Below are 24588 nucleotides of genomic sequence, written 5' to 3' on the forward strand. Positions count from 1 at the left end.
GAAGGGTATGACTATGCATTTTTTGGCATTTAACTTTAGGCCGTGGCTCTGGCACCAGTTATCCGTTTCTGTGAGACCCTTCTGAAGGATATCTGTGTCAGATGTGTTTTCTACTATGGCCCAGTTTGCAGTCATCTGCAAACTTTGTCAGCCATAACCCTCCTGTGTTTGCTTGTACTTGGAAAAGTAGATGCCAAACAAGAGTGGGCCCAGGACTGAGCCCTGTGGGACACCACTTGTGACAGGCTTTGAGTCTGACATGGCGCCAGCAACTCTGACCCTGTGGGTTCTGTCACTCAGCCAGTTTGCAACCCATCTTGTGATGTATGGGTTAACATTTAAGCTGATGAGTTTTTCAATGATACCCGAGTGGGGTATTGTATCGAAGGCCTTAGCCAGATCGAGGTAGGCTGTATGGACTGCCTTTCCCTCATCAATGGCTTTGGTGACTGTTTGAAAAAGTCAACCAAGTTTAAAAGGCATGATCTGCCTTTGACAAAGCCAAACTGGGTTGGATCCAAAGTCTGCAAATTCCTATGTCTTTATTTATGAGGTCCATTATGATCCTCTCCATGGCTTTGCAGATAAGGCTTGTCAAGCTAATGGGCGGTAATTTCCAGGGTCTGTGGAGGCACCGCCTTTGTGAAGTGGGACCACAGTTGCAGTGCGCCACTCCTGGAGTGCGTATCCAGAGGTAAGACTTTGATTAAACAGCTGTCCTAGCTGTGGGTTTAATTCCTCATTGAGTTCGTGGAGCACACAGCCGGGGACACCATCGGGTCCCATGGATGCTGTGTTTTTGCTTTGGAGAGAGCAGTTCTCACTTGGGCGCTGGAGATGTTTGGGGGCTGCACTCATTTGGTATAGATATCTCTCCTTTTGGGGAGGGGAGAAGTTTGCACTGAACCTGTCAGCCAGTATGTTGGCAATGTCTGTAGGATCAGTAATCTTCACATCATTTTGAACTAGTTCTGAGCATATCTGGGAGTTTCCTCCTAGGTTTCTAACATAGCTAAAGAAGGCCTTATGATTGTCTTTTGAGTCTTTAGCTATTTTTCTCTCGAAATTTGCTTTGGATGATTTTATGAGAGCTCTTAGTTTTTACTTATAGTGATCAAGGGTGTCTTACCTTTTAAGGATTTTGCTCTATCTTGTAGTAGCTTCCTCCTTTTGTTGTAGAGTTTGTTTATGGCTGGGGTCCACCAGACTGGACGCTTGCCTTTGGTACAAAGAGTCTTTGTTTTGCTTGGGATTGCCTTATCCATGCAGTCCTGCAGGTGCTGGTAGAAGGCGTTTGTAAGTGATTCAGCGGCTTGAGTATTGTTTTCCGCCCGCTCGGGGGCCTGAAAGGAGACCACACTAGTCTTTAGAAGTGTGAAGTCGGCTTTTGAGAAGTTCTTTACTGTGGTCTTTTTATTTCAGGTGGGGTGGGATGAGGACCTCCAGCGAGATTAGTTTGTGATCTGATCTCACCAGTGAGGGGTATACTTCTGGTGTTGAACATTGTGCTCCCATGTTCGTGATGATGAGATCAAGTATGTTATCTCCTCTTGTGGGGATGGTGACTAGTTGTTCCATGGCATTTGAGTTTATGAATTCCAGGAACTTTTGGGCTAGGGTGTTTGGGCTTGAGTAGTGTTCCCAGTCTATATTAGGGTAATTGAAGTCACCTAGTATGATGGTGTTTGTTGATACATTTATCCCTCTAGTGTTTTCAGGAAGGCCATGTGAGTTTCCTGAGTTTGTGAGGGTGGCCTGTAACATGCTACAATTTGCAGAGCAGTCTTGCCTATGGTTAATTGCACCTGGATGGTCTCCGATGCATCGTGCGTTGCCACCAGTCTTGAGGTGTGGGTGTCCTTGATGAATATGGATACCCCTCCTTTCTTGGTATTGTCCGGATTTTGGGGCTGGAACGCATGATATGAGGTAAAACCTGATAGCGCTGGGGTGCTCTCAGGAGCCTTGAACCAGGTTTCTGTCACAGCACAGACATCGATGTTCTCCATACTGAGAAGGGCCTCGAGTGCGTGCATTTTGAGATTTAGACTTCTGGCATTGAGCAGCATTACCCTTAGTCTTTTTCCTTTTTGTGTTCTAGGGTGGTAGGTTTAGAATTTGAGCCTTGCCTAAAAAAGGCACTATGGGGGTGGCAAGAGCCTTTGCCAATATCCGGAATCCCAGGGGTGACAGGTGCAAGCCGTCCCTTGCGATGCAGCGTGGCTTGTCCAGCATGTCATCCCAGGCAGACAGATACTGGATCCCCTTTGAATGACACCAGTGTTTAAGCCAATTGTTAAAGCTGATCATCTTATCTCTGTATTGTGGCATAATTCTTGGTGAAGGTAGGATACTGCTCAAGGTCAGGGTCATACCTGCCTGGGCTACATAATCAGAGAGCTCCTCAATGTCTCTTTTCATGTAGTCCAAGGAGGTACGTCTCAGGTCGTTTACACCAGCGTGGACAATGACTGAGTCATATTTGTACCTGCTGTTGAGAGACCTGAGTGCTTGCATTATGTGGCGGATTCTAGCGCCCGACAGGCAGCTTACTGTGACCTTCTCCTTACTCAGTCTGGTGGGCGGGACATCAGTGTGTCTGACTATGGAGTCACCAATGACTAGTGTGTCTGGCATTGTGTTTGGCCTTAAGGGCTGTGACTGTTTGACACTCTGACTGTGAGGTCTATGTGTTGCGGGTGTTGTGTTCTGAGGTGGTGGTTGTTTGGGTGTCTGCTTTGGTGGCCTCTGCTGTTTTGGTAGATTTTTGATCAGAGCCTCCGAGTATGTCTTTGTGTGTTTATGTGTATGATTTGAGGTTGTAATGGTACTATGTGAGACTGGGTCTATAGTGTGTGTGGTAACCTTCTCCTCCTGACTGGTCTTGCCAGTCCTATGTTGAGAGAGCTCAGCCTCCAGTTTGGCCGTATAGTTGCATCTCTCGCATGTATTTGTGTTTTGTGGGAGGAGGAAAGGGTTGTCTGTGTACATGAGGCAATTGAAACATTGCCTCAATATTCCCAGGTTCACCAGCTGAGCAGGAGAGGACACTAGCAACTGATCCCTCGACATGCTAGAAGGGTAGGCGAAAAACTTTAAAAAGATTCGGGGGCGTGGGTGACCGAGAAATGGGGTTGCCTTTTTGGGGTACTATCTATGACAAGAGTGCCGTATCAAGGTAATAAGTACTGTAGGAGCAAGTGCTAGGTTTAATAGATAGAGAATAGTCTACTTGGAGTCAAGTAGAGTTGATCTTTTTAGTTATAGGATACGCTGATTTGATCAGTAGTATAGTTCGAGGAAGGTAGTTTTAAGGGAAAATTTGAAGAGTGGACTTTAGGTAGCCCGAATAGTTTAAACCTGCTTAACCGGCACTGCCTAGTGTGCAACAGTGGCAGCTCCGCGCTAAATCGCTCTAAATCACGCTAACGCGCGTTTAGCGCGTTTTATACCAGGGGGCTGGAAAAAGCTAGAAACTGGCCCAAAACGACCAATAAACTACTAGTTACTGGCTGAAACCTCACAAAACTGGAGGTGATTTAGAATAGACCAATTACATGAGTTTAATTCTTGTTGGAATTTGGCAGGGTCAAAGGTTTTATTGTTTCTAACCTTTGAGTAAGGGTTGTTGGGAATTAATGGCTTTGTGCATAATTATATATGTGAGAAGGTGATCGCTTATGCCATCAGGGAGGGTACCAGAGGTGTACAGTTGGGCGTGACTATTTATGAGTACCCAGTCAAGTATGCTTTCTTTTTGGTTGGGTTTACCTATCCTGGTAGGGATGGATATGATTTGTGTAAATGCATGCAGGTTAATATGGGTGGTTGGGGATTCTGAGGAACAGGTGCCCTAGTCTATGTTAAAGTCTTCAAGTAGTAGGGATTCTGGGTAGTGACATGATAGCCAGTGCAGGAGATCAAGTGTAGATATATTGTTAACTGGGGGAATGTACATACAGATGATATTAATGCATTTATTTTTATTAAGTTGCAATTTGGTGGAAAGAATCTCTGAGTTATTAATCTGAGGTGGTTGTATTACATCTATGATGACATTCAACTCAGATTTATAGAGTACAGCTACCCCACCTCCCCCTCCTGGAAGCACGATCCAGCCTGTGTATGTTGTACTCAGGTGGTAACCCTTCATTGTCTACAGTGTTAGGTTTTAACCAGGTTTCAGATAAACAGAGAATCTGAGGGGAGTGGACATCCAGAAGTGCATGCAATTCATGTACCTTTTTATTAATGCTTCTAATATTGAGATGACAGGCTAGGAGAGAGTTAGTTGGTCTATTAATTGTAGGTTTGTAGCTTAGATCGTAAGTAGAGGGGGTATGTGTATCTCAAGTGGGTGGGCCAGGGTTGGGGTGAATATCACTGCCAAGTGTTAGGTTAAGTCTATACTTGGTGATGAACTTCAGGAATTTGTTTATTAGTTTGTGGTAGTATTTGGATCTAGAGCTAATGTGCCTGGGGTTGAGATGTTGATAGACTGAGCAAGATGTTGGATAGGACCTGGTACTGTAAGTATGGTTGAAGGTTGGATGATTTACAGCTGGGGTGATAGTATGGCCTTTCGGGACCTGAAATCCCATGAGAAACTGGTTTTCATACACGGTAAGGAGGTAGGTATGGTGCGAACAAGAGGAGGAGTAAAGAGGAGTATATCATTATTTGTGATTCAGCTAGTGAGTTAAGGAACTGTTTTACCTGATGATGCAACACCAGAAGATAGGGTGGTGAGGTAAAGGTACTCGAAGGGGGATGGGAGAATGCCAAATGAAAGCTAATAGGTGCTATTAAAATGTAGGTAGAAGAATGGGGATGGGAGGAATTATTCCAGATGAAAGCAGATAGGCTCTAGAAAGTGGGGGAGTGGCTATAGTACTTTAAATTTAGAGGTACTGTGGGCGGGAGGAAATTGGGGGCAGGGAGGGGAGCGAAGAGAGCCTGAGCGTAGCAGCGCTATTGCAGTGTACAAGGTTTCCTAAGGTGCCCTAAAGCTATAAGGTAAGTATTATAGCTCTTAATGTAAGAGTCAGTTTACTTAAGTTACAGGGGAAGGAGGCAAACACTAAAGTAGAAAAAAAGAGTCCTGTGGCTGACCTGCTTAATTACACAGCACTGTAAGTGAAAGCTTAACAAATGCTTTTTGTGTGCAACCTACTCTGCTTAAATGCTGAGAGAAACTGATTTTGTTATGGTGACCAGTTGCAGTCCTGTAAGACTCCGTTTTGTAGGTAAATGTAGAGTTCAACTAGGAAAAGAGAAAAGCAGAGATTCTAGGGTAAGCATGAAGGCAACAGCAGGCAGTTATTTTATAATAATACATTCAGAAAGGTTTGAGGGTGGGGGGGGGGGGTAAAGTAGCACACTTCAGAATGAACTAAGATTTATAGCTAAGAAACCTAAGCAAGAGAGCAATGCAGTAAATAAACACTTGCCAGATTTTAAAGATATACCAGAAAAACTAAATCAGTTGTTCACAATTGTACAACTGGAAAATTGCCAGTAAAAGCACTTCAGGTATAGCTAGCCCAAGTTATTCAGGTCATAAAAGCACTTCTTCGATGTGTGTGTGCAATTTAAACATTAAAACACATGCAGCAAGTAGGAACTCTGATTATACACTTTCTCTAGGTACAGGTTTAGTTTAAACACAAATATTACCACAGAAATTCAGTGAAGTCACTAGCTACTTATAGGGCAGTCTGTGCAGAATCAGAATTTAGCAGCAGGTCATTCAGTTACACAAAAAAACAGTAAAAGATCCATACAATGAAGAAACTTACACTAAGTCACACCAGGTCAGCCAAGTGGGGAAGAGAGAGGGAAATCCTAAGCACCTAGATTTGAAAATGATGCCTGTACTGAATTGTAGCAGTTTAACCTGTTTGAGGAAAGTGGGGGGTGGGGGAAAAGAGAAGGCAGTAGGAGTGGTTACAGTGAATACCCTGATTGACTCAAGACACCACACCAGAGGTAAGTTAAATGTAAGGGCCTAAAATCTGCACTCAGCACTTTAATGTTACTTTCACTCAGCACTTTAATTTTAATGTTACTTACACTCAGCATTGTAATTTCACTTATGTTTAGCAGGAAAGACAGACCAACAGTATACAGTTTTGGGAATTTTTACAAGGGTTACTTGTAAGTGAAAGCTTAACAAATGCTTTTTGTGTGCAATCTACTCTGCTTAAATGCTGAGAGAAACTGATTTTGTTATGGTGACCAATTGCAGTCCTGTAGACTCCGTTTTGTAGGTAAATGTAGAGTTCAATCTGCTTAAATGCTGAGAGAAACTGATTTTGTTATGGTGACCAGTTGCAGTCCTGTAGACTCCGTTTTGCCAGTGGTTATTCTCAATAATGCTCTTTTTCTTATGTTGACTGTAGTCAATTCCCTGATGTCCTGGCCAGTTTCCCCTAGTAGTGTAAATACCACCTTGGGTATCTTTTGAAAAGAGGCTACTAACCTGGTGGGAGTAACCCAGGATAGACAAATGACCTGGAAAACCAGTTCTTGGGGTCGTCTGGTTAATTTTACTCTTCCTGGAGATGGGTCATGTCAGAATGGGCTGTGCTGTGGCACCTTTGGGCTGAACAACTCTGGCCAGGCAAGAAAAAACGGAAGATGTTCCCAGTTAACATCCCTTTGTAACACTGATGTTCTCATGTCCATGTGGGAGGGAGTCTGTGTGGCCAGGATGGGGAAGGTTGAAGAGCTCTGGAATATAGGCGGCCACCATGCTTCTGCAGGCAGAAATCACAAGAATCAATACTGCAACAATGAGTATATTGTAACGTCTACACTTCTAGTAAGTTCTTAACACAGCTGTACTCTGCTTGCTGTATTATTAAGTCTTTCAGTTTGAGGGTTTGACCATTTCTTCACATATGGTTGTATATTGTGGGTCTAGGTCCCACACCTACTATATGGGGGAGTACCATTTTCCTCCAATTGGTTTACTATTTATCCTTTTGCTGTAACAAGATAAGAAAAGAAATATCACTTGGTGCGATTTGCTTCTTCACTAGCATGATATTGAACATGCAAAATGTCAACGCACCATGAATAAAATTGCCATGTTAAGTAATTTGTATTTTACCCTTACATTTCATAGTTTTCCAGATCTTTTGTTCAATACACCCTTGGCATACATTGCTCTTCAGAGCTCATTTCTTCATCCATTGATTTTCTTTTTCTTTCTTTCCAAGTCAGACCCTTACCCTATATATAAGAAGGCTTAAAATACCCTTGCTTATTCTGTCGCACAATGCTAGTTTAACACCACTGGACAAATATGGCTATGTGGACAGGAAGGGTTGATACTTTCAAACCTTTAGCACCTTTGTAGTGAACTTTTAAAGGTGACTGTTGTCCTATGTATGGTAGGACTCTCTTACAGTTGCACAGGCCAGAAGTATCAGTAGTTCATAGATCAGAGTTCAGGGAAAGTATTCCCTTATCACCCATCAAGCTGATGCAGGGTGGGGAAGTATTCGCACTTTATCCCAGTACATATCATTTTATTTGTGTGGTATAGCTGCATTTATACTGAAAAAAATAAGAGATCTGAAAAGTAAAATATTAAAAGTAAGGGATATTTCTATATAGAAAATATAAGGGCTAAAAACTACCATGTAACTGCATGACTAGGCTTCTTAAGGTGCTTGTAGAGCAATATCATAACAAGCGCCTATGGACCTAAAATGTATATAATTTTGCAACCTGTAATATGTTTGTTTTCCTTTGGATCATTTTGGTGTAGGAGCTGACAACAAGCCTTGTAGAGCAGAATCCTGAAGAGATGGGAGACCTTTACTTGGATGTGGCTGAAGCATTCATTGAGATCGGAGATTACAGCTCAGCTTTGCCCTTGCTCAGTGCTTTGGTCTGCTCGGAACGGTACAATTTGGCAGTTGTGTGGCTTCGTCATGCAGGTAGAAAAATCAGTGAATTGTTCATACATGACTTCTTTCTTGATTGTAACAAACTCTGCAGTGAAGCAGTATGTGGAATAAACCAGCTTTACATAGTAACCGGTAAAACAACTAGAACTTGGATCTTTGGAAAAGGATAGGAACAAATTACATAGAAAAAAATGAGAATTGTGGGAACAGGACATGCAGAGGAGGAACAAGGTTCAAAAGAAGGCAGGATGTGAATGAGCTATGTAATTGACTGACAATGACTAGATTGTAAGTGAGGTATAATATTTGTAACTACAATTATGTCAGCGTGGTTTGTGATGTGTAATGTTTGCAACTAAAATTATGTCAGTATGGTTTTCATTCATATAAATGTATGATTGCCTATGTCATACATGATAATTTAATAAAGATGTTTCTTGTGGGAAAAAAAATCTCAGGATAGAGTGAGAGAGTCATTCTATTTAATCTCTGAAGGGATATCTTCTAATGATTCCTGTCTGAGGCATGGAGTTGATAGAATTCCCTTCAGTAACTTAAACTCCATGGTAATTTTTGTGTCCTTCACATTAAATGATATATGTAATCCCTTGGGTATTCAAAAATAAAAGCTTATCTGCCTTAAAGCCTTCTATGTATTTTTTTATTTTACAGTTTGTTAACCAGGTAGGTAAGCTGGCCTACAGACTCTTTTTTCAGTAACAACTTTGGTACCAAGGTCCAGAAAACATTTGCAAGTATTTAATAAACATTTGTACAAGTCATATAGAGCATTTTTATGCACATGTTGCAAGTTTATTTACATAGAAATAGAGTGTGAGAGAGAGAAATGAATTCGTAGCAAGTATGCATCATTGTATTTACACATGGTTAGAGATTATCAGTATGTAAAAGTATGTAGAAGAGGACTGTGCTTGAAATATGTTTTGACAATTGACCTGCATCACAAAAGCAGGTGGACTTACATTTGTTTTATAGAAACTGACTTGAGATTTTTTTATTTTACAAGTGTTTCAAAATGTTTTATATGTATTTAAAGAGTTTTACATTATAGGTTGAATTCTAGAGAAGTGTTTTTGCTAGTGCTACATTTGCATCTAGGTTGGAGAATGATAATAGAGAATACTTAGCTGCTTCTAAGGAAATAATTTGGTTCTTTGATTTGGAACATTCTTTTGAGTGCAGGGCACTAGCATTGAGTTAGGATTTTAGAGATCAAGTTACTTAGTAGAAATGTAGATCTGTTGGTTATGTGCTTTTTCATTTGTCAGTCTTGACCCCACATAAAACTGAAAAAATACCTTCAGCAGTTCTTTCTCCATTTTATCTGGAAACCAATAACCCCTTCCCCCAGAATTGTGCTAGTTTTCCAGATATACAAGTATTTAACATGCTGTCTTCTTAAATGATAAAATAACTTTTCCACCAAACCAATAACTTTCTTCTATTATTTTTTCCATTATCCTATTGTACTTTTATTCTCTCCAAATTTCACTCACAATACTTAGCTCTTTTGTGGTATAATATATTCCTTTCATTTTCTTAATTTCAACAAGCTCATCACTTTTCCATTTGTTTAACTGTAGCTTAGCTTTTTTAACCTTTTTTTCAATCTTTGCTATCATCCCATTCATGGAAACCTTGTTTTATCCACAGCAACCAAATCATCTACAAATGACAAATACATAGGTATTATAATTCCTTTCTTTACGTCTCATTTTGATTCTCTCATCCTGCACGTATATGAATTTGTTACTAATACAGAAAAACACATGCTCAGGGGACATCTTTGTTTAACTTCTCTGTTAATTCTTATTTATATTTCCATCTGTCCTTTTATGATGACTTTCACTTATGATTTTTCATAATATTCTTATATTTACTTCTTTTTCTCCCAATCCCATAATCATTTAATATCACCTACATTCCCTTATGGCTTACCCTTTCAGATGCTTTTGATGCTTCATATGCTACTAATCTTACCTCCTCATTTCCTTTCAAATTCATATCTACCATTTATTACCATTGTTAACATTTCTTTCAGCTCTCTTCCTTTTACGCCAAGTACTTTCTGTATCCTTTTTTATATTATTTTCATAAAAAAATCTGTATTTCCTAGCATTATAGGTTCATAGGTAGGTGCTAGGCTATCGGCCCTAGGGCCTATACAAGCCTAGCCAAAAAGGTATCCTGGCTTTCGCTACCCAAGAAAATTATTTTCTTTTGCCCCTGTCGAGCAGAGCCACAGAGGTGATCCCGGGGTGAATTTCCTATTTCCCATCCAATCATTAATATTTTTCTTGGAGTGCTAATGAGGAGCTTTACTTACTATTTATTTGATATAGATAGGTAGTTTGTTCCAGAGTTTGGGAAGTCTCTGGGACAGGAATCTATCCATCCAGCATGTTCTGTTTATTGTGGTGACAAGGTTTAGGTCTCTATGAGCATGTAGCTCTGAGGGATTGGGATTTCTTTATGTGTAGCATGTCCAACAGCTCTGGGTTTGACATAGCTTTGTATGTTAGGAAGAGATCGCCTCTGAGTAGGCGATATGCTATGGAGTAAAGCTGGAGTTTTTTGAGATGGTCTGCGTAGGGTGTCTGTTTGAGGCCAGTAATCCTCTTTGTGAGGTATTTCTGCAGCCTTTCCAGTTGTTGTAGATGTCTTGAGAGGTACATACCAAAAGGGGCATTGTACTCTATAATGGGTCTAATGAGTGACGAGTAGAGGGGAACAATGGCCTCTTTTTTTCCTGGATGAGAACCCTTTTGTGATGAGTGTGCCATGTAGAAGGATTTCCTGACTACTTTGGTAATGTGATTATCAAAGGAGAGACTACTGTCCACCTATGTCCCAAGGTCTCTTATCACACTTTCTGTGTTAAGTAGACTGCCACCTATGTGGTAGTTCATGGGTGCAGAGTTTTTACCAAAGGGGATGGCAATGCACTTTTTAGCATTGAGCTTGACTCCATGGCTTTGACAGCAGGCATCTGTCTCAGTGAGGCCCTTTTGTAGGATGTTCACATTGTTAGGAGTTTAAATTATGGCTCCTAGTTTGCAGTCATCTGCAAACTTTGTCAGCCAAAGACCTTCTGTGTTAGCCTGTCCTTCAGAAAAGTAGATACCAAACAGGAGAGGACCCAGGACTGAACCCTGTGGTATTCCACTTGTCACTGGTCTGAAGTCGGATTTGGAGTCTGCTAATTTCACAGTGTGGGTTCTGTCAGTGAGCCAGTTGGCAACCCATCTTGTGACATAGGGATTTATACCTAGTTTAGTGAGTTCATCTATAATTCCAGAGTGGGGGAAGGTGTCAAAAGCTTTGACGAGATCTAGATAGGCTGTGTGTGAGGGTATGGGATGTTTTGACCCCAGACAGTTTGACCCCACTGAAGTGGCAAAGCAAGAAGAAATAAGCCACAGATAGTTTGACATAAAGAAAAAATGTTATATACTGCTCATGCATCCACGTAGTTACTGAGAAAATGTCAAAGATTGCCTTAAAAAAAAAAAAAAAATTAAGAAAAAAGAAGTTATGAGGATATATAACTGATTTGCAAAATACAGCCACGATCAGACAATAAAATTTTGGAGATGTGACAAAAGAACGTCCTATAACTGTAAAATGAATAAAAAAATTAAAATAAAAAAATGGATTTAATTTAATTTTAAAGAAATTATTTATAGTAGATAATAATTTAGTTAACATATCAAGATAATATAAAAAATATATATATTTAATTGATGGAAAACCTATGTTATAAAGTATGTTATAAAGTAACAGTAGTCCTAATATGTTAAAACATAACACTAGTTTAGTTATATGTTAAATATTTAAATGTTATATTTATACTAACCAATGTGATAAATAAAATAAAATTATTAATAAAAATATATTTATAATGAAAAATTAACAGTGTTATTGAATAATTGGTTAATAACTTAATGATAAAGTACTTAAAATAATATATTTGGAGTCAAATAGTCTGAGGTCGAACTGTCCACTAAAAAAAATCACATATACAATACATATAAATTTATACATGAAATTGTATAGAAAGGCATTGGGGTCGAACCGTCTGGGGTCGAATAGTCCTGCTTCCCTGTGTGAACCACCTTACCCTTGTCTACGGCTTTGGTGACTGCTTCAAAACAGCTATCCAGTTTAGGAGACATGATCTGCCTTTTACAAACCCGAACTGGGTGGGGTCCAGAGTTTGGAGATTACCAGTGTCTTTGTTTATAAGTTCCATGATGATACGTTCCATGGCCTTGCAGACCAGGCTCATTAGGCTAATGGGGTGGTAATTCCCAGGGTCCGTATTGGCTCCCTCTTTGTGGAGTGGGATAACCGTCGCTGTTACTGGCCTTTATATTTATATATATATATATATATATATATATATATATATATATATATATATATATATATATATATATATATAATGTATATATATATTTTTTTTTTCCTCCAGATCTTTTATTTTGTTTCTCTTCTACATGTTTCTTAATGATTTCACATACACTTTTCACCTGCATTTTTCTTCTCCTATTACTATTTCATAAATTCTACTTACAGATTTTGGCCACCTCCATAATTTCTTCCTGTTTATGTTTTATATTACCTTCTTCATCTAATATTTCATCTGTCTTCTCTCCTCTTGTTTTAACTTCTTAGAAAAGCTAGAATACTAAACACACGCAAAATGGGCAATGTCACCAACATATACTAAAATCCAAGATCAAGGTGACCAGGCAGAGTATGCACTAAACACAAAACAGCAGGTAGACAAAGTAATGTTAAAATGCAAGATTTTAATGTTGATTTAGTGCTTTTGTCCTATTCCATCAATACTTCATCAGAATAAAGACAGTTGTTCACATCCTTCCTGGTGTAGTATCCCTCACAATTAGTCCAAATTCATCAGATGGTCAAATTAACAGTTTCCTAATAGTACAGCAGCAAGTAGCATCCCACCAGTCTTGTGTACTGCATTACATATTGAAGCGGATCCATATATATTCCAAGCAAATTTATTTTCAAAAAGCATGTTATAAAAGGAAACTATTCAAAAAAGTATAAAAATTATACAGTTTTTATAATTTAATGTATTTATAAATGTTTTACAAAATTCATTGCTTAAAACACACTTGAAAACAGAAATAAGAAACCTATAATTTAGCTACTCTAAGCTTTAGGATAGGCTGCATTGAAACATAATCATTCAGACCAGGGCTAAAAGGCATTTAATCTAAACTGCCACAATAACTCCTTATACTCCAATGCATTTTCCCAGTCACCCCTCTAGGGTCCAAATCTACCTGCTCTAAGATACCAAACAGATATTCATTATGGGAGGCATCAAATAAAGAGTGATTGTATAGAACATTGTTAACATTTTTAGTTTTAATACTGTACATGTGCTCATACATACATATATAATATGCTTTTTAGTGTTCTCTCAGTTTTACCAGTATAAAAACCTTCACACTTTTTTTTTACATATTGCCAAGTAGATTATGCCTTTACTAATGCAGCTTCCTTTCTTAAAATACACTCTTGTCTTAGCCATATTGCCTAAAGTAATAATTTCCTTTTCTAATATTTTAAGATTTCTAAGATTCTTGGATATATTCGGCGTACCGTGTATTCCTGCTTCATTAGAGAGGAAAGACTGTGGTCCAAGGCGTTCTTTTTTATTGGTTTGGTGTTTCTTAGAACTGCCGTTCTTTCGTTTTGTTCCTTTTCTAATATATCTTGACTTTGGCAGCATCCTCCATGGTTTTTAGTACCTAGCCTTTCTTTAATCCTATGATGAACTTTTTTTTTATATAAGCTCTTTAAGTTACGGCCAGTTGTAGAAACAAATTTGTGTTCAGCCCCTAAAATACCAATGTCAGGGTTAAATAATAACATATTCCATTTTTTTTGGAAATTATTCCTTTAATTTTTGGTCCTGCATGGATGAATTCTAGAACCATTGCCCTGTCAAAGTTACCATCACTCTCTTTAGTATCAAACTTGGGGTCTGCAAATTCTGTACCTAAAATTGTTTTGTATTTTTTTTTCTTGTGTTGTGTTCCTAAATAAATTTGTGGGATATCCCCTATCTGCGATCAGTCCCAAAACATACTCAAGTTCACTGAAAAGGTCCTCACACTAGGATGTCATCCTAGCAGCTCGTATGCATTGACCTTTCACCGAGCTTTTTTCTGCAAAAAAGGATGCACACTGGTGAAGAGTCAGTACGAGTTGCTGAAATTGGGGTTTCTGTAAACTTTAGACCTAAAATCACCTTCAGCTATTTCAGTCCTAATATCTAATTAGTTATTAACTCTTTTATTATAATAAGATGTAAATTATAAAAAAGAAGTGGTATTATTCAGATAGTTAATAAAATAACTTAATTACATTCTCAGGACCATTCAATAAAATGAATATGTTGTCCAGGAATCTCAAGTATAATTTGATATGTGAAAAAATTTTGAATTGTGGATGGCGTAGTGGTGTAGCAGTTAGCGTTGTCGCCTCACAGTAAGAGATTCTCTGGTTCTCTTCTTGGCTGGGGTGCCTTTTGTGCGGAGTCTGCATGTCCTCCCTGCGTTTGTGTGGGTTTCCTCCCACATAAGAAAATATGTGTCTGGAGTGTTTCTCCATGGGCCTCCTCTAAAAATTGGCTTTGTTCCAAACTGGACTTTCCTGGTAAACAAAGTTTAAATAAATAAATAAAAAAAATTAAACACAAAGGAATTCTCCCATCCCAAAAGAACAAGGTTTGCATAAATCAGGGAACAAGCCACACCCATTGCAAAATCTTTTTTTTTTTCGAAATGTTTCACTCTCAAAAACTAGAAAATTATTTTGCAACACTACTGAGACTGTTTCAAAAAGTAAATTTATCTGCTGGCTCTTTAGTACTTTAAAAATGGAAAGATTTTCATGAAGTAGATATAAACCTTCCTCTAAAGGAATGGAGGAAAAGAGGTCAACAACATCAGTGGTTAAGAGCCCCACAAGTCTCCCCAGAAGCTCCTGGGAATCTTTCAATGTGTCTTTCCATACGTGTAATAAACTTTATGGACTTGTCAATAAACGCAGCCATCAGGTGGGTTTTAGAACCCCTCCCCCCTGCAACTGCTATTGGCCTTAAAGGGTGGGTTCTTTATATTCTTGTGAGTTTTTGGAATTCTGAAAATTGAGGGAACAGTAGGTTTGTTAACTTTTAAAAATTCATAAATTTTTAAAGAAATTCTTTATTTGATCATTAAATCTTCCAAAAACAAATCTAGTCTATGATGCACAATGTTAATTTAATTTCTGGAGATCAACAAATATGTGTTACTATCATGAAGAATTCGAAACATAGCACTAGAATAATTTGTAGCATTAAATAATACCATCCACCTCCCCTTATCTGGTTTCATGATTCAGATGTTTGAGCTTCAAGTTAAAGTGTCCAAGATCACTCTTTCTTTATCCATCAAGTTGTACAACCTTTTCAAGTTTTCATCTGCAGATAAACTATATAAATTGGCCATACATGCTTATTCAAATACTTGTAAGGTTGGGTGTAGTGGGGGATTGAAAAGACTTTTTTCTTTACAAGTTCATTCTCTTTTCCTCCATGCTTCTCTTTAGCATCGTATATAAGAGACAAATTCAATTTTCTAATAAATAATTTAAGCTCCACCAAAGTTTCACATATAGTAAATTTAGTTGACGGAACTAATTTTAATCCTTTCTCAAATATAGAGAAATGCAAGGAAGTAACTTGTACAGTGCTGTAGTTGTAAATATGGTAAGCCCTCAATGTGTGTGTAATTCCAGCTGTGACCCCCCCCATCACTGGCCCAGTAATCAAGGAGCCACAATCCTCACCACTGGCAACAGTCAGTCGGGGCTGATTTCTCTCTCCTCCATATCCCCAATAATATTCCCTACTAGCACAGCTATAGAGTTGAGATGTCAACTGAGTAACCAAGCCAAGGCCTACAGCACCCTCTCTGTCCACCTAGTGCTTTGTGTCTCTGCCCAAGTAGCTGACACACACAATCTTTGAGGTTTGATCCACACACACACACACACACACACACACACACACACACACACACACACACACACACACACACATTCACACACACACACGTGGGAAAGGCTGGCACAGGTTTACTTCTGCCATTTCTACCTGGACTATAAGGTAGTTATTACTGCCACCATTCACTCCTTATCAGCTACTTTTAAGGCCCTTAACAACGGGTGTCCAATCTTACTGTGTAATGTTACTATCAATACAAATGGTAGTTTGACCAAGAGCAAGGCTATTAGTAGCCCACAGTGTCACCAAATAAATATGTAAGTACTCTCAGAACTTAAATATGTCTCAAACATGAAAGCCACAATGATGGGCTTAAATGGTAAAAGAAACAAGAAAATACTCAGTAAATAATCACAGTTACATCAGAGATCAAAATCACAGGAAATACTTAAAACAACATTGCAGGACAGTCTCAGATAAGTACAGAAAACATCTAAGCTATACTTCCCTATATTCCTGACTGAATCTAAGAGAATTACTATACCCTAGTTAACTTACTTACAGAGCAAGGCAAGTATGGTAAATGGGTCTTCTTGTCAGGTCAAAAACAAAATACAGAATGATCTGTCTCTCCCGGAGAGTTCTTAAATTAATATCTCAAATATTACTGCTGGGTTAGCTTGCAGGGTGATATCATTTCTTGTCATATGACTTTAGTTCCCAAGCTAAACCCCCATTGCTAGAAACTGCCAGCATTTATCATCTGCCTGTGAAAATACATAGCCCTCAGATCTTTGCAGCTGCTGGAAGACATAAATCAGTAAAACACTTACAAGACAATGCAGAAGGCTCTTTAATTTTAGACATCCTGTCCCCTTGCTGCATTGAAGCCATCTTTTATGGGTCAGTTATAAAGTAATTTAATTTCAACAGTTTTTTCTGAAGTTTTTCAAGATAACTGTCTATGTTCCAGTTTCCACTGTTAAAATATATACATTTACACAGTTATAATAGTTTATGTACGTTTCTGTTCTCCTCCAGTAGTGTACACTGTGGACACATCTCTAAGCTGAGTACTCTACAAAATAACACTTCAGCACACGTCTGTACAAACCATCTTGTATGACATACAGTTCTAATACATTTGTAACACAAGCATCTGAATCATGTTGATATTCACAATTACATATGATTATTTATAAAATTTAGGCTAGCTGTGCTAGCAGTACCTCCTTCTCCCCCCTCGAAGACTCATTCTAGTTTTTCAAGTGACACTTGAGAAAAGTTGCTTAAGAGGGATGACTATCTGGGAATACATTACTCCATTCCCTGTCTTGCGAGCCTATCTGCGTTGGCATTGCTAACCCCACTGCAGTACTGCACTGTCATATTATATCCCTGTAACCCTAGGCTCTACCTTAGTAACTTGGCATTTTGCTGGCTGGCTTGATGTAACCATGTTAAGAGATTGTGATCTGTAACTACAGTGAATTTCCTTCCATGCATGTAAGGCTGAAGTTTCTGCAGTGCCCACACTATGGCTAGACATTCCTTTTCTACAGGGCATAACATTCCTTCCTGGGTTGGAGCCTGCAACTGAGATAATGCTACTGGGTGCTCTTTCCCCTCTGAGGAATCCTGGCTGAGTACAGCCCCCACCCCATGGTTTGAAGCATCCACCTGCACAACAAATTCTTTGCAGTAATCTGGACTGGCTAACACAGGGGTCGTCCCAAAGCTCCTTTAACTTCTGAAATGCCTGCTCACATGCTGTGGTCCACACTGCCTTATCTGGCTTGTTTTTCCTTGCCAGGTCTGTGAGTGGAACAGCTATGGTACTATAATTGGGGACACACTTTTTGTAGTACCCTGCTGTCCCTAAGAGTGCCCTCACTTACTTTTTGGTAACATGGGCAGGCTGTGCCTGGATGGCTTTCACTTTGGCTGCATCTGGCCTGATCTTGCCACTCACCACTCAGTGTCCCAGGTGGGAGACCTCTGGCATTCCCACGTAACACTTGCTGGGCTTAATGGTCAACCCCGCCCTCTGTAGTCTACCCAGCACCTCCCTGACATGCTGACGGTGCGCTTGCCAGGAATGGCTGTAGATGGCAGTATCATGAGAGTAAGCAAGGGCGAAATCTCCTGCTCCTGGTAGGATATGATCTACCAGCCTCTGGAAAGTCACTGGGGCATTTGTCATCCCAAAGGGCATCTTTGTGAACTCATACAGGCCGAAAGGAGTCACAAAAACTGATTTCTCTCTAGCGTTGGGAGTCAAAGGCACCTGCCAGTAACCCTTGCTAAGATCAATAGTTGTAAGATACTTTGCCCCGCCCAGCTGCTTTAGGGCTTCGACTGTCCTAGGTATGGGGTAAGCATCTGACTCTGTGTGACTATTTAATTTCCTGTAGTCCACACAGAACCTGGTGATGCCATCCCTCTTCGGTACCATCACCACTGGGGAGGCCCAGGTACTGCTGGACTCCTGGGTTACCCCTAGTTCCAACATTTCCTGCATCTCCTCCTCCACAGTCTGACTCCCTCAGGCACCCTATAAGGGGCCTGCATAATAGGCCTTTGGAGTCCTATCTTCACACGGTGCCACACCAGGTTGGTGCATTCTGGTTTCCCAGTGAAAATGACCCAAAATTCCTGTAATACTGCTAAGATTTCTCGAGCCTGGGTAGGGGATAGCTGCTGGGACATTGCTACCTCTTCCACTGAGATGTCAGTCTAAGCCTCACTGAGGAGGTCAGTCACCAGATCCCCCTCAAACTTCTCCTGCCATCTGCTGCAAATACTCAGCACAAAGGCCTCTCTATCATGGTAAAGTTTCATCATGTTAACATGGTACACTTTATGCCCCTGCCTAGCAGTTGTACCATGTAGGTAATATCACTGACCTTCCATACCTCTTTGAAGGGTCCCTCCCAAACTGCCTGCAGCTTGTGTCTGACAGGAATGAGAACCATGACCTGCTGCCCTACAGCATACTCTCTAGCTCAAGCATTCCTGTCATACCACACCTTTTTCTGCTGTTGGGCTTCTGCCAGGATGTTCTTCGTGTTTCTCTGTTGCAGTCATCACACTTGAGTTATCTGCCTGCAGGTAGCACTCAGTTGGCCCGAATACCAGAGTCTTGGGATTTCTGCGTCAGATGCTGTTGCCTCTTCCATGACGTCAGGTCATCAGGGTATAAAACATGCAGCTGATGCCATTACACCAGTCTTTCTTGCTGAAGAGAAGCCCGAAGCAGAAGCAGTTTGCAAGTGCTGGTCGGCCGCTACTTGAAATTTTCATTTTTGGAGTTTCAGACTTCTAAAGCTAAGTACCCTGTTGGGGATCCTTTTTTCTTGCTCTAACCGATGTCAGAAAAAGTTAACAATTGTCTTGCCTGTGGAAAGCAAATACCTTGCAGAGATTTTCATTCTTACTGCATCACCTGTTTAGGCCCAGACCACAATGTTCCTCGCTGTCAGTTTTGTGCCTTGTTTAATGCCCGAACTATTCGACGTCAGGCTATCTTTGTTGCTAAATTCTTTCACTCTCTTTCTCCATATTCCGAAATGGCTTTGGTAAGGCCATCCGACTACCGATCTTCTGATAAAACGTAAGGATAAAGACAGAGACAGACTGCACAGGTCCAAAACTGCCGACGACGCTTCCGTTAAGCTAGTCACCAGTCCGCCGGTACTCAGTGAGGCGTCTTTGTAGCCCCTGATACCCACTTCTACAGATTTGCAGTTCTCTGCTGAGACCCATTTGGAGTCCGGTATGCCGCGAGATGCTTCTTCGACCATGGAACCTGCGGATATCTCTACCTTGGATGGGTCTGGAGCCACTGTGCAGGCACCAGCTTCTGAGGGTGTATTACAACCTTCCGATGTTCGTATCATTTCGACTAAATCTGCCAAGTTTCTCAGGCCCAGAGTTTGCACTACGCCTAGAAAACCGACGACCAAAGCGCATACTCAAGCTCCCATGCCACAGAAACAAATGCTTAGAATGGCTGAAGACCTTATAACTTTAATTAGGGGAAGTCAGCCTTCTCCCTCTAAAAGGCAAATAATTGATTTTCCTTATGATTCCACAGAACATGAGTCCGATGACTATGATCCCTCTGATTTACCAGGACATACCCTTTCCTACTTATGAGGATTCAGATGCAGAGGATTCCATTCCCTCTGCCTCCCCTCCAGAGGACTTTTCTTTTGGTGAAACCTTGCATACCTTAAGAGAACATTTCCGCTGGGAATGCCAGGACTACCCTCAGTCCAAAAAGAGACTCAGATAATTTTTAGACTTGCCTCAGCACAGGCCTCTAGCTATATCTCCTATCCTGGATATTGTAGATGATGTCTTCATGGAATCCAGTCTTACTCCTGATACCTTACCACCAGCTCCTAGAAAGCCTGACAAGTACTAGAGAGTACCTGACTCTCACAAATTTCTCTTTAAGAATCCCACTGCTGATCCAGAGACCATTTTCCAGGGACCTAAAGGCATTAAGGCTACTACAGCCAAAAACCCTACCCCCTCGGACAGGGATTCTAGAGCTTTCGACAGATGGGGTAAGAAGGTATATACCTCTGCAACTCTTGCCATCAGGGCTTTAAATTGCCAGTTTCACATGTTGAAGTACCAGCATCATATTATGGAACTAATTAAACAAAAAATGTTGTTGCTTCCAGATTTTACAGAGAATAAAGATTTGCAAGAGTTAATGCATTCTGCAAACCAAGTTAGTAAACATACTTTGCAGTGCGGTTGTGATGCCTTAGAGGCATCTTGCAGGGCTGCTGTCACTGGGTCTGTACTGAGAAGGCATGCTTGGCTTAAGGAACAAATCTTGCCAGACCATGTCAAAGCAAAATTACTAGATGCTCCATTAAACCAAGAACGTTTGTTTGGTACAAAGGCAGAAGAAGTTCTTAAAAAGATGGAGGAAAAAGCTAAATCTATGTAAACTGTTAAAGATTTCTTACAGGTGCAGCCACCTAGATTCTGTAGGCATTGGCCTTATAAAAACTTGTCCTTTCCAGTCTCTTAGCCTGTTGGAATTTTGCCTTACACATAATTATTTTGAGTTTGAAAAGAAATTTTTCTTGCAGAAGGAGGGCACTGTGATGGGTGCCTGTTTTGCTCCTTCGTATACCATTATTTTTATGGGGTATTTTGAAAATTTGTGTATTCCAAAAAATTTTTTTCAAAACAGGGTGGTCAAATATAAAAAATTTATTGATGACCTCTTGTTTTTATGCAAGGGGAACCCCAAAGAATTTGAAGAGTTTATCTCTAGCTTAAAAACTAATCCATGTGGGTTGGACTTTACTTTTAATTTAAGTGGAGACAAAATACAATATCTAGATGTGGAATTTTATGTGGGTTTAGATGGAAGAATACAACATAAACCTTTCCACAAGACCACAGCGGTTAACAATTTTTTACATGCATCTAGTATGCATAGTTTCCATCTTATTGAATCATTGCCTATTGGGGAATTTAAACGTATTACAGGCAATATTTCAGAGAAGGATACATTTAAAGTGGAATTTGATCCAATACATGAGAAATTATGTGCTAGAGGGTATTCCCATGATAGGATAAAGTTAGCTAGAGCTAAAGTAGAAAAAGAATTGGGATTATTGCATGATTATCAAAGTTCCTTAGGTAGTATAAGAAAATATAAAAATAGGAACAGAAATTGGGGGAAACAATGATAAAGAAAGTGATGAGAAAAACAGGATATTTTTTGTCAATAGATTTTCTGCTTTTTCCCCCATTTTAAGAAAACTTGTGATGGCATTGTGGCCTATCATCAGTAATGATGACAATTTGAGAAACATTATTCCTAAGGAAGTGATTTTTTCTTATGGTAAGTTTCAAAATTTAAAGGAGCTAGTAAGAAACAAAGGCAGAAGGAAATAGTTGGCCAACCCAGGTGCATATGCATGTGGTAGATGTAAGGTATGTGATAAGATTAGAAATTTAGATGGTACTAGGATCAATGGCATTTTATATAATGCCATAGATCATTTTGATTGTAACTCATTTGGGGTTATTTATGCTATTGGGTGTAATTGTCCTGTACAAAAATGGTATTTGGGACAAACCAAGCGTAAAGTAAAATTAAGAATACTAGAACATCTAGGAGACATTAGAAATGTGAGGCTTCATAGTCCGGTGGCTAGTCATTTTCATAAAGGACATGGAGGTTCGGTGAGAGATTTAATTTTTAGTGTTATAGTCAAACCTTATGGGATGGGGGGGACAAACCATAGTTTTCAGAGGAGGTTATTAAATATGGAATCTAAATATATTAACTTCAATACTCTCTATCCTAATGGTATGAATTTGGAAATATGAATAATATTGGTGGATGTTTAATGGGAATTATTGTGTTATTTACTATTTAACGTAAAAGCATTTAACATGTAATAAATATAGTGTTTAGTAGAAGTTTTGTAAATGTGGCTTTAAATTTTTGAAACAATGTTAATTGATTTCAATTAATGAAATGTAAGGTGGTTCTTATAGGCTTGTTTTTGAGTATGTAAACTATTCCATTTGAAGGCGAAGGCCGAGGTACCAGAATCACAATAAAATTTTATTTATTCTCAGTCTGTGCTGTTATTTCCGTTGCTGTGGAGTTTGGTGTATTTGGTTCTTAGTGGCTGTTTTCAGCAGTTTTTGTGCCTTTCCAGGCTCTCCCAGGCCTTCTCCGTCCAAACACAGTGGCCACAGACCACCAAGACTACAGTCTCAGAGTATGCAGAGATTTAAACAATGGAGTACTCCCACCTCAAAAACAGTGGTAAGCCACCCCCTTATGGAAAAAGTTCACCATGACTTGTCTATCATCCCTCAGAGTATGCAGAGATTTAAACAATGGAGTACTCCCACCTCAAAAACAGTAAGTGGTAAGCCACCCCCTTATGGAAAAAGTTCACCATGACTTGTCTATCATCCCTCCCAGCCATGCCCAAGTACTTGCACCCCTAGGAGGAAAACTCACTCTGCATGCAAAAAGCTGGATGTCCATTGCCCAGGACCGATGGGTCCTAAATATTGTATCCCAGGGATATAGATTCTACTTCGACTCACTACCAACTCCAGGCGGGTTGCCAGACCTTCCTCCAAACCAGTGGGCAGAGGCACAAAAGCCAAGTGCTTTCTCTTCTCAGTATCGGGGCTATTCAGTCTGATCCAATAGATCAAAGGGGACAGGGTTTCTAATATAGGCTGTTCCTGGTGCCCAGAAAAGACAACTTTTGGCGCTCTATCCTGGATCTGTCAATTCTCAACACCTTCCTGTTGGTTCCAAAATTCAAAATGCTTACACTGCAACAGCTTCTTCCTATGCTAGCCAAGGACGCCTGGCTAGTCACCTTAGACTTAAAAGAAGCTTATCTGCACATCCTCATAAGGGAATCTTGCAGGAAATGTCTACGTTTTGGGGTAGGCTCTATGCATGATCAGTTCTCTGCACTTCCCTTTGGCTTATCTACTGCGCCCAGGGTATTCACAAAGTGCCTGGCTCCAGCCATTGCATACTGCAGACAGAGAAATATTCAGATTTACCCATATCTGGATGATTGCCTGATTCAAGCAGACAGTCAGGAATTGCTGCTTCAGCATCTGACATTTGTGAAGAGACTTCTAACTGCTCTGGGGTACACCATCAATGAGAAGAAATCACAACTGGTGCCCGGCCAAAAGATTGTATTCTTGGGATCAAGCCTGAACACAACTTCCCAGATGGCATTCCTCACTCCAGGAAAAAACAGGTTTATTTGACAAACTACTTCAAACTAATGGCCACCAGAACCCAGCTATCTGCAAGAAAAATACTGCGAGCCCTGGCTTTCATGGCCTCATGTATTCTATTAATTTCATATGCAAGACTGCATATGAAGAAACTTCAATGGTACTTAAAAAGTCTCTAGTGTCAACATTCTCCAGACCTGGAAACAATGATTCCTATCATTCCTTGTCTAAGGGCAGAGTTCCTTTGGTGGGCAGAGGCATGCAACCACAACAAGGGACTTCTTTTCACTCAGTCCCTCGTTGCCCAAACCCCGACAACAGACTCAACAGACTATGCATGGGGAGCTCACATGGCAGGCAAATGCATTCAAGGCAAATGGAGCCCAGGACAAGTTTCCCTGCATATCAATCAAAAAGAAATGTTAGCTGTACAGAATGCTCTCACAGCCTGCAAATTCCTTATCCTTCCAAGACAACTCCTGACAAAACAGATAACACCACAGTTATGTGGTACAGAAACAAGCCAGGGGGAACTCATTCCTACCCCCCTCTGCAGGTTAGCCATGGCCCTGTGGAACACAGCCTTGAGCAACCAAGTGCACCTGCAAGCTCAGTTCCTGCCAGGCAAACAAAATTCACTGGCAGACGACTTAAGCAAAAATCTACTGGACCCACACGAGTGGAAACTGGAACCCAACTCATTCAAACTTCTAATCCACAGGTGGGGGACACCAGAGGTGGACCTCTTTGCCTCCACCCAAAACCATCAATTGAGCAAATTTTGCACCAGAAATCCTCACAGTAAAGCGTGGAAAGTGGATGCCCTATCCTTTACATGGGAGA

The 24588-nt window shown here is 40.2% G+C and overlaps 1 protein-coding gene across 1 annotated transcript in view; it reads left to right on the forward strand.

Annotated features, from left to right (window-relative positions):
* The window catches only part of GTF3C3 (general transcription factor IIIC subunit 3), a 701049-nt gene that overhangs the window by 356393 nt on the left and 320068 nt on the right, over positions 1 to 24588 (forward strand). Inside the window, exon 10 of the mRNA XM_044060620.1 lies at positions 7778 to 7949. Within this exon, the coding sequence (XP_043916555.1) occupies positions 7778 to 7949 (172 nt within the window). The remainder of the gene's footprint in view (positions 1 to 7777; positions 7950 to 24588) is intronic.

The sequence above is a fragment of the Protopterus annectens genome, chromosome 2.part0 (genome assembly GCF_019279795.1).
Source record: "Protopterus annectens isolate FY-2018-M chromosome 2.part0, PAN1.0, whole genome shotgun sequence".
NCBI classification, from domain to species: domain Eukaryota; kingdom Metazoa; phylum Chordata; order Ceratodontiformes; family Protopteridae; genus Protopterus; species Protopterus annectens.